Below are 11454 nucleotides of genomic sequence, written 5' to 3'. Positions count from 1 at the left end.
CCGCGTGCTGGCGCTACCGGAAGACCGCCTGCCGGAGCGCGCCGGAATTTTCTCTCCCAATCTCCGGCTGGATCTCCCTTTCACTTCCGGTCCCTTTCTTTTACGTTTCCGACAAAACATGAGGCTCTGTGGGCCGTTAGAATCTTCAGTTCCTGCGAGCGTCGGCTTCGTCTGGGAACATCCCGTACTCCCGTTCACTTCCGGTCCCTTTCTTTTACGTGTCCGACAAAACATCAGGCTCTGTGGGCAGTTAGAATCTTCAGTTCCTGCCGGGCGCGGTGGCTCACGCCTGTAATCCCAGCTCTCAGGGAGGCAGAGGCGGGAGGATAGCTTGAGCCCAGGAGTTCGAGACCTGCCTGGGTAATATAGCGAGACCCCGTTCTCCACAAAAAGGAAGAAAAAACAAACAACAAAAAAAAACCCTTCAGTTCCTGTGAGCGTCGGCTTCGTCTGGGCACGTCCGGTACTCCCTTTCACTTCCGGTCCCTTCTTTTCCGTTTCCGACAAAACATCAGTGTCTGTGGGCAGTTAGAATCTTCGGTTCCTGTGAGTGTCGGCATCTTTTGGGCCTGTGGAGTTTCTTGGACAGGGGCCGCGGGGCTCCAGGACGGCGCCCTTAGCGACACCATGGTGAGTAGGGTGGGCGGGCAGGCCGGGGGGGCGCCCGGTCCCCCTGGGGCGCTCATGGCGTAGAGGCTCAGGCGTGCAATGCTGAGGGCTTCAGGTTCTTTGGTGTAACGAGGGGATTCTCTTCCTGCCTCGTTTAGCTGTCGCAAATTGAAAAACTGGAAACTGGGGAGCCGCGTTATCGTCCTGGACAGTGTCTTAATCCCGATGAAGCTCTTTAACCTGAGGGAAACAGACACAGAGAAGCGCTAGGGCCCGCTCCGAGTTACGGTGCATAGTGTGGGCCGGCTGTTTGTCCCTAAATACCACAGAGAAGATTAAGAGCAGTTGTGACTATATGTTTCTGGGATTATTTCATTTATGTCCGTTCTCAGTCTGCTCCATAATATACAAACATCACGAGGGTAGGGTCTTTTCATTATTGCTTCCTTAATGTCTCACAGAGTCATTGTAGATGTTCAATAACTATTGAAGAAATGAATGGCACAGACAGGAAGTGTTCTATGAGGGTGTGCTCTCTGTGGTCTGGCGTCATTTGTTGTTTCTTCATTTCTTCAAGAAGCATTTACGACGTGTAAATATAAGAATGCACGTAGTGCCGGTACAAAAATGTTGATTGGTTACTGTAATATTGGCTACTGTATTATTTTCATTAAGTGAAGCCCCTGTAAGAAACACGGGGCGTCATGGTTAGGTTATATGAGATATATTGGAAGCCATTGTAGATTGATGAGCACAAGCTCCCAAGAAAAAGAGAGAAACCAGTGGAATAGAAGTAGCCGTTTCGCGGGAGGCTGAGGCAGGAGAATGGTGTGAACCCGGGAGGCGGAGTTTGCAGTGAGCCGAGATCGCGCTGCTGCACTCCAGCCTGGGCGATAGAGCGAGACTCCATCTCAGAAAAAAAAAAAAGAAGAGGTAGCCGTTTCTGTGAGAAGGTATGTCCCAAATTACTGCGGTGTTCGCCTGTCTACCAAGCATTTGCCAAGTTTGTTTCTGTCAGTTGAAGGGAAGAGTCTCAAAGGAGACTTAAACTGAACTCAATTTTGCTGAGTGTCTGTAAACTGCATGCTTGTTGTATTTATCTCATGAAGACATCGTGACACCTCTGTGAGATGAGGTATGCACCCTATTGTAAAGATGGGGAAACTTGAGTTATAGAGAGACTACTTCTCAGAGATGGTAAGTGGAAGAACTGGGAATGTAAGTCCCTGACTTAGCTGGGACTCTTTCTACCTAGACTACAACCCAGAAAACTCGGCCTCTGTCAGACACTGTGTTTCAGGGATAATTGAGTTGACATTTAGTGTGACAGTACTTACATAAAGCTTACTTTACGAAAGGCAGTCTTCAGACTTATTTTCCCCAAATACCACTGGCAGGGAACAGGCAATTAACACCATGGCTGGGTGTTAAGTGCCATGGTAAGTATAATCCTTGATAGAGGACACCAGCCTAACTGGGAAGAAGGGGTCACAGAATAATGTTCTGGGTGGTCATGACACAAGTAAAATTTGAAGGAAGAATAATGCGAGTTAGCTAGATACAAGGTGTTAGGGTCAGTGGAGGAGTAAAGATTTTAAGTAGAGGGAGGCACAGCCTTGGTCACAGGATTTGGACATATTTAATTTTTGTTTATTGTTGTTCATATAGTAGTTCAAGTGGTTTGCTTGTGACTGTATTCTTGTAAAACTTTTCACTAAAAAGTATATGGCAAGAAAAAAATATATTTTAAACATGGGCATTTTTCTTCTCTTTTCTCTCTTTCCAGGCCCGAAATGCAGAAAAGGCCATGTAGGTATCAATTTTTTGTAACTTAATAACCACCATGTAACTCTTTTTGTATTTCTTCTTTTTGGTATCTGAGCCTTTTGAGAAGCTGTTTCTTTCTTTACATATGTTAAAAATAGCATTCCTGTTTTTGCCCATTTGTTTTTTCCGTTAATGTGTTTTCTCACAGTTTCCAGAGCTTTTACACTGGATGTACATTTGTTCACCAGTGGTTAGTGCAGGAGTTGTGAGAGTGACAGCTAGAGAACACCAGGATGTTAGCCTTTTAACACCTGGATGTGTTGCTCGTCACAGTGGTCTGATAAGTAGAGTTTCCCACAGTCCTTATGTGTAGTGTAAGTAAAATATATTCTTGGGTGTTCAGGAATACAAATTGCCCGTTAATCCCTACTCCTGAGAACATGGAAATCCCTAACTACTCTGTGGTTTCTTAATTGCTATATATATATATATATATATATATATAAATGACATTAAATACGATCATAAGCAGATCTAATCCATCCAGGAACATGGGTAATGAGAAGTCTGTGTGAACAGGATCTAATGCAGTCTTTTATATCCCTGATAGGACGGCCTTAGCAAGATTTCGCCAGGCTCAGCTGGAAGAGGGAAAAGTGAAGGTTGGTGTAAATCTTCCTCATGAACTGTAAAGTATCAAGAATAAATGCAGACTGGGCGCAGTGGCTCATGCCTGTAATCCGGTACTTTGGGAGGCTGAGGTGGGTGGATCACTTGAGTTTAGGAGTTTGAGACCAGTCTGGACAACATGGCAAAATCCCTTCTATACAAAAAATACAAGATTAGCCTAGCCAGGCATGGTGGTGCCTGCCTGTAGTCCCAGCTACTGGGGAAGCTGAGGCAGGAGGATCGCTTGAATGCAGGAGTCTTACATTGCAGTGAGCCATGATCATGCCACTGCACTCCAGCCTGGGTGACACAGTGAGAACCTGTCAAAAAAAAAGCTGGGTGCAGTGGCTCACGCCTGTAATCCCAGGACAGTAGAGGCTGACGGGTGGATCATTTGAGGTCAGGAGTTTCAGACCAGCCTGGCCAACATGGTGAAACCCCGTCTCTACTAAAAATACAAAAATTAGCTGGGCATGGTGGCAGGCACCTGTAATCCCAGCTCTTGGGAGGCTGAGGCAGGTGAATCACTTGAGCCCTGCAGACGGAGGTTGCAGTGAGCCGAGAGCGCGCCGCTGCACTCCAGGTCAACAGACTTCAAACTTCAAAATTTCCTATTTCTTATCTGTACCTGCTGACACTCTTGAGAGTCTGTACACTTGAATTCCAATACCTCCTCATAGCTGAGGCAGGGTGATGGATCTGCCTGCTTGTTTTTCAGTTTATTCTGTATTATGATGAGTGGGCCCCCCCCCTTTTTTTTTTTGAGATGGACTGTCGCTCTGTCGCCCAGGCTGGAGTGCAGTGGCGTGATCTTGGCTCACTGCAACCTCCATCTTCCTGGTTCAAGCAATTCCCCTGCCTCAGCCTCCCAAGTAGCTGGAATTACAGGCACACACCACCACGCCCAGCTAATTTTTTTGTATTTTTAGTAGAGATGGGGTTTCACCATGTTGGCCAGACTGGTCTCAAACTCCAGGCCTCAGGCAATCTGCCTGCCTCGACCTCCCAAAGTGGAGATTACTGGGATGAGCCACCGTGCCCGGCCTGATGATTGGGTCCTGTATTACTCCAGCTCTAATACTGAATAATAGGGACTGGAGTAAGTTGTGGAGAACAGCTGTAAGCTGAAACTGGTAAATGATTTCATCTCTTAGAGACTCAGGCAAATTAGAGATAATATATACCATTCTTTGGATTTTTTTTTTTTAATTTTATATGCACATGTATATGTATACACCCATATTTATGTGTGTTTGTTTTAAACACTGATAGACATTGTTTCTTAAGGTACTATAAATATGCCATGAAATAGCTATAACCTAGTTTAGCTGTCTTTCTATTGCAGGACAGTTAAGTTCTTTTCAGTACTAAATACAATGCAATGAATGTTTTTCCTAAGGAGAGATTGTAGAATGAGGTTTAAGGCTTAATGAGAATCATCTGGAATGAAAACTTCAAATGTATTTAGGCCATTAGATGATTTAGGCTTAAGGCCTGAATCAGTTGTGAATGTTGTATGAAACTTGTAAATAGTATAATGGAAATGTGTTATTTTTTTCTCCTTAGGAACGAAGACCCTTTCTGGCCTCAGAATGTACTGAGCTGCCCAAAGCTGAGAAGTGGAGACGACAGGTATGTTCTGGTAAATTTGATTTCAGTAGAAGTAACAGGTCTCTCATTTCTTCTTACTATCTAAATGACTATTAAACCAAAAGTCTATTTTTAAATACTAATTTTCAATTATAGTTTTTCTATACTTTCTAACATATTCAAAACTCATTAAAATGTATTACTTTTTTTTAATAGATCATTGGAGAGATCTCTAAAAAAGTGGCTCAGATTCAGAATGGTAAGCAAACCTGTTCCTTTAAAGTGCTTGATTCTCAAATCCACAGTTAGACTTGAGGACTTCAACACTCCTCTCACAATAATCAGTAGAACAAGTATAGTAAATGAGTAAGGACATAGAAGAGCCAATCAATACGATCAGTCAGTTGGATGTAGTTGAAAGTTGTGGAATACTCTACCTCACAACACTGTACCTAACAAAAAAGAATACATGGTTTTTTTTGTTTGTTTGTTTCTGTTTTTTTTTTTTGAGACAGAGTCTCAGTCTGTCGCCCAGGCTGGAGTGCAGTGGTACGATCTCGGCTCAGTTCAAGCTCCGCCTCCTGGGTTCATGCCATTCTCCTGCCTCAGCCTCCCGAATAGCTGGGACTATAGGCGCCTGCCACCATGCCCGGCTAATTTTTTTGTACTTTTAGTAGAGATAGGGTTTCACTGCTTTAGCCAGGATGGTCTCCATCTCCTGACCTCGTGATTCGCCCGCCTCGGCCTCCCAAAGTGCTGGGATTACAGGCATGAGCCACGACGCCCGGCCTAATATATGGTCTTTTTTAAGAGCACATGGAACGTTCACCAAAATAAAACATATTCTGGGCTGCAGAACAAATGTTAACAAATTTAAAATATTTGAGACCGGGTGCAGTAGCTCAGGCCTATAATCCCAGCACTTTGGGAGGCCAAGGAGGGAGGATCACCTGAGGGCGGGAGTTTGAGACCAGCCTGACCAACATGGAGAAACGCCATCTCTACTGAAAATACAAAATTAGCTGGGTGTGGTGGTGCATGCCTGTAATCCCAGCCACTTGGGAGGCTGAGGCAGGAGAGTCACTTGAACCTGGTGGGTGGAGGTTACAGTGAACCGAGATCACACCATTGCACTCTAGCCTCGGCAACAAGAGTGAAACTCCATCTCAAAAAAAAAAAATGAAATTACACAAAGTATTTTCTCTGATTATAACAATAGATTCATATCTGAAAAATTCCTAAATATTTGGAAATTAACACACTTTTAAATAATTCATGTGTCTGAGAGGAAACAGCAAAGAAATTAGAAGATATTTTGAATTTAATTAGAGTGAAAACATAATGTCAAAATTTAGGAGATGAAAAAATTTATGGGATATAGTGCTTAGTTAAAAATGTATAGCACTGGCCTAGTGCAGTGGCTCACGCCTATAATCCCAGCAGTTTGGGAGGCTGAGGTGGGTGGATCACGAGGTCAGGAGATAAAGAGACTATCCTGGCCAACATGGTGAAACCCTGTTTCTACTAAAAATACAAAAATTAGCTGGGTGTGGTGGCATGTGCCTGTAATCCCAGCTACTCTGGAGGCTGAAGCAGGAGAATCGCTTGAATCCAGGAAGCGGAGGTTGTAGTAAGCCAAGATCGTGCCAATGCACTCCAGGAATCCATCTCAAAACAAACAAACAAAAAATATATATATAGCACTGAAATAATGGAAAATTATGGAAGTTTTCAAATCAGTGATCTAACCTTCTACCCTACGAAATTAGAAAAGAAGAGGCCAGGCGCAGTGGCTGAAGCCTGTAATCCTAGCACTTTGGGAGGCCGAGACGGGTGGATCACGAGGTCAGGAGATCGAGACCATCCTGGCTAACACGGTGAAACTCTGTCTCTACTAAAAAATACAAAAAATTAGCCGGGCGTGGTGGCGGGCGCCTATAGTCCCAGCTACTCAAAAAAAAGAAAAGAAGAACAAATTAAACGCAAAGGCAGCAGAAGGAAGGAAATGGTTAAGATAAGAAATCAATTAACATTGAAAACAAGGTGAGTAGAGAAAACAGCCCAATAGCTGGTTTTTTGAAAAGATCAATTAAAATTGATAAACTTCTAGTCAGACTGACCAAGAAAAAAATACACAAATTAAGAATATTAGGAACCAAATTGGGAATATTACTGTAGACTCTGTAGACATTAAAAGGATAATATGGAAATATTACAGACAATTTTATGCCCATAAATTTGACAACTTAGATGAAATAGTTCAATTCCTTAAATTCCTTATAATTCACAAACTGCCAAAGCTCATTTAAGAGGAGTGGTTCTTTTTTTTTTTTTTTTTTGAGACAGAGTCTTGCTCTCTGTCACCCAGGCCGGAGTGCAGTGGCGAATTCTCGGCTCACTGCAACCTCCACCTCCCTGGATTCAAGCAGTTTCTCCAGCCTCAGCCTCCTGAGTAGCTGGGATTACAGGCACCCTCCATCATACCTGGCTAATTTTTGTAATTTTTTAGTAGAGACGGGGTTTCACCATGTTGGACAGGCTGGTCTTAAATTCCTGACCTCAGGTGATCCACCCTCCTCAGCCTTCCAAAGAGCTAGGATTACAGGTGTGAGCCACTGTGCTTGGCCAAGAAGTAGTTCATTTTTTATTGTTGTTTTGTTTTGAGACGGAGTCTCGCTCTGTTGCCCAGGCTGGAGTGCAGTGGCATGATCTTGGCTCACCACAACCTCTGCCTCCTGAGTAGCTGGGATACAGGCATCTGCCACCACGCCCGGCTAATTTTTTGTGTGTTTTTAGTAGAGATGGAGTTTCATCATGTTAGCCAGGGTGGTCTCGATCTCCTGACCTCATGATCCACCTGCCTCAGCCTCCCAAAGTGCTGGGATTACAGGCATGAGCCACCGCATCTGGCCCTGAAGAAATTTTTGATTGTTACAACTGGAAGGGTGCTACTGGCATATAGTGGGTAGAGGCCAGGGATGTGTTAAGCTTCCTACAAATAATTATCCTAAATAAACCACAGTGTCAATAATTCCACTGTTTAGAGACACAGTTCAAGAAGAAATGGTAAACCTGAGTAGTCCTGTATCTGTTAAAGAAATCAAGGCTGGGCATCGTGGCTCACACCTATAACCGCAGCACTTTGGAAAGCCGAGGTGGGTGGATCACCTGAGGTTAGGAGTTCAAGATCAGGCTGGCCAACATGGTGAAACCCCATCTCTACGAAAAATACAAAAATTAGCCAGGCATGGTGACGTGTGCCTGTAATCCCAGCTACTTGGGAGGCTGTGACAGGAGAATCACTTTAACCCAGGAGACAGAGGTTGCAGTGAGCCAAGATTGGGCCACTGCACTCCAGCCCGGGTGACAGAGTGACAGTCCATCTCAGAAAAAAAATAGAAAAAAGATGGAAAGAAATTGAATTCGTTTCTAAATAACTTTCTACAAAGAAAATTCCAGGCCCAGATGGCTTCACTGGTCAGTTCTACTAAATATTTAAGGAAGAAATAATACCAACTCTACATAGTTTCCTCAAGAAAATGGAAGAAGAGGGAACGCTTTTTAACTCATTTTATGAATTTTAGTATTAGTATCATTAGAATTCATTTTATGAATATTTATTATCAGTGTTACCCTCATGCTAAAATCAGAAAAAGATATGGGAAATAACTACTGACCAATATTTCCTATGAATATAGACAAAATCTTTAATGAAATATTAGCATATCATACCTAGCAATGTATAAAAAGGATAATACATCACAACTAAGTAGGATTTATTCTGGAAAACCATAGTTGATTCAACATTCAAAAATAAGTTAATTCACTATGTCATTCTAAAGAAGAAAAACTGTATGATGATCTAAGTAGATGCAGAAAAAGTATTTGACAAAATTAGACATTTATTCATGATAAGAACTCAGCAAACTGGGAATAAAAGGAAGCTTTTTACCTTGATAAAGCACTTCTTTTTTTTTTTTTTCTTTTTTTTTTCTGAGATGGTGTTTTGCTCTTGTCACCCATGCCGGAGCGCAGTGGTGCAATCTCAGCTCAATGTAACCTCCGCCTCTCAGGTTCAATTGATTCTCCTGCCTCAGCCTCCCAAGTAGCTGGGAATACAGGCGCCAGCCGCCACGCCTAGCTAATTTTCGTATTTTCAGTAGAGACAGGGTTTCACCATGTTGGCAAGGCTGGTCTCGAATTCCCAACCTCAGGTGATCCACCCACCTTGGCCTCCCTAAGTGCTGGGATTATAGGCATGAGCCACCACACCCGGCCCTGCTAAAGTACTTCTAATAAGAAACCCATAGTCTAAACTATTTAATGGTGAAGGATTGAATGCTTTCCTCCTAAGATCAGGAATAAGGCAAAGACATCCATTCTCACCACTATATTCAGCATGATGCTGGAAATCCTAGCTAGTGCAGTAAAGTTAGAAAAGGAAATAAAAGGCATAAAGATTAGAAAGTAATAAATAAAGCTGTCTTTATTGTAATGTAGAAAATCCTATATAATTTTCTTTGTTATTTGAGATGGAGTCTCGCTCTGTCACCCAGGCTGGAGTGCAGTGGCGTAGTCTCAGCTCACTGCAACCTCTGCCCCCTGGGTTCAAGCAATTCTCCTGCCTCAGCCTCCTGAGTAGCTGGGCCTACAGGCATGTGCCACAATGCCTGGCTAATTTTTGTATTTTTAGTAGAGACAGCGTTTTGCCATGTTGGCGAGCCTGGTCTCGAACTCCCAACCTCAGGTGATCTGCCTGCCTCTGCCTCTCAAAGTGCTGGGATTACAGGCATGAGCCACCATGCCCAGCCTAAAATCCTACATAATTTTGTATGTAGAAAATCCCAAGGAACCTACAGAAAGAATTCTAAAATGGATAAGTGAGTTTATCAAGTTCACAGAAAAGTTCAGTATACAGAATTTTATATATATATATACACACACATACACACACACACACACATATATATATATAATTTTTTTTTTTTTTTGAGACAGAGTCTTGCTGTGTCGCCCACGCTGGAGTGCAGTGGCCCAGTCTCGGCTCACTGCAACCTCTGCCTCCCAGGTTCAAGCTATTCTGCCTCAGCCTCTCGAGTAACTGGGACTACAGGCATCCACCACCACACCTGGCTGAGTTTTGTATTTTTAGTAGAGACAGGGTTTCACCATGTTGGCTAGGCTGGTCTGGAACTTCTGGGCTCAATTGATCTGCCTGCTTCAGCCTCCCAAAGTGCTGGGATTACAGGTGTGAGCCACCATGCTCAGCTTCAAAGTTATATTTTTATATACTAACATTGAATAGGTGGAAATACAACATTTTTTTAAAGTGCTGTTTACAAAAGCACCAAAACACAAGAAATAACTTAGGTATAAATCTTTTTTAAAAATTATTATTATTATTATTTTGAGATGGAGTCTCGCTGTGTCCCCCAGGCTGGAGTGCAGCTCACTGCAAGCTCTATCTCCCAGGTTCACGCCGTTCTCCTGCCTCAGCCTCTCGAGTAGCTGGGACTACAGGTGCCCGCCACCACGCCCAGCTAATTTTTTGTATTTATAGTAGAGACGAGGTTTCACCGTGTTAGCCAGAATGGTCTGGATCTCCTGACCTTGTGATCCACCTGCCTCGGCCTCCCAAAGTGCTGGGATTACAGGCATGAGCCACTGCACCTGGCCATACTTAGGTATAAATCTAACAAAATACAGTCAGGATCTGTATGCTGAAAACTAGGATGCAGTGATTAAAGAAACCAAAGAAGACCTGAATGAATGGAGAAATATACTGTGCTCTCGTATGAGAAGACTTAACACAGTAAAGATGTTGATTCTTTCTGTCTTCAAATATATCACAATCAAAATTCTAACAGGATTTTTTTGTTTACATTGATATTCTGTGTCTGAAATTTAATTGGAAAGGCGAACTACAATAGCCAAAACAATTTTGAAAAGGAACAAAATTGGAGCATTCATTCCACCTGATTTCAAGATGTAATAGAAAGCTCCAGGCCGGGCGCGGTGGCTCAAGCCTGTAATCCCAGCACTTTGGGAGGCCGAGACGGGCGGATCACGAGGTCAGGAGATGGAGACCATTCTGGCTAACACGGTGAAACCCCGTCTCTACTAAAAAATACAAAAAACTAGCCGGGCGAAGTGGCGGGCGCCTGTGGTCCCAGCTACTCGGGAGGCTGAGGCAGGAGAATGGCGGGAATCCGGGAGGCGGAGCTTGCAGTGAGCTGAGATCCGGCCACCGCACTCCAGCCTGGGCGGCAGAGCCAGACTCAGTCTCAAAAAAAAAAAAAAAAAAAAAGAAAGCTCCAGCTTCCAGGTAATGTGGTATTGGTGAAAGGATAGGGCACATAGACCAAGGAAACAGAATTAGAAGTCCAGTAGAAGTCCAGAAATAGAGCCGCACATAAATGGTCAGTTGACTTTTTTTTTTTTTTTTTTAAATAGAGCCTTTCTCTGTCACCCAGGCTGGAGTCCAGTGGTGCAGTCATAGCTCACTGCAGCATCCACCTCCTGGGCTCAAGTGATCCTTTTGCCTCAACCTCTCATGTAGCTGAGACTGCAGATGCATGCCACCATGCCTGGCTAATTTTTTTCTTTCTTTTTTTTTTTTTGAGATGGAGTCTTGCTCTGTTGCCCAGGCTGGAGTGCAGTGGCACGATCTCGGCTCACTGCAAGCTCTGCCTCCAGGGTTTAAGCAATTCTCCTGCCTCAGCCTCCTGAGTAGCTGGGACTACAAGTGCATGCCATCATGCATGGCAGATTTTTTTGTGTATATATATATATATATATATATTTTTTTTTTTTTTTTTT

At 43.4% G+C, this 11454-nt stretch overlaps 1 protein-coding gene across 1 annotated transcript in view; it reads left to right on the top strand.

Annotated features, from left to right (window-relative positions):
• The first annotated feature begins 428 nt into the window (after nt 1-428).
• The window catches only part of ISY1 (ISY1 splicing factor homolog), a 32966-nt gene continuing 21940 nt past the window's right edge, over nt 429-11454 (top strand). Inside the window, exons 1-5 of the mRNA XM_025375567.1 lie at nt 429-630; nt 2396-2418; nt 2987-3038; nt 4612-4677; nt 4852-4894. Coding sequence (XP_025231352.1) covers nt 628-630; nt 2396-2418; nt 2987-3038; nt 4612-4677; nt 4852-4894 — 187 coding nt within the window. The 5' untranslated portion in view covers nt 429-627. The remainder of the gene's footprint in view (nt 631-2395; nt 2419-2986; nt 3039-4611; nt 4678-4851; nt 4895-11454) is intronic.

The sequence above is a fragment of the Theropithecus gelada genome, chromosome 2 (genome assembly GCF_003255815.1).
Source record: "Theropithecus gelada isolate Dixy chromosome 2, Tgel_1.0, whole genome shotgun sequence".
Classification (NCBI taxonomy): Eukaryota; Metazoa; Chordata; class Mammalia; order Primates; family Cercopithecidae; genus Theropithecus; species Theropithecus gelada.
Note: the sequence above shows the minus strand (reverse complement) of the source record. Positions and strands in the feature narration are given on the sequence as shown.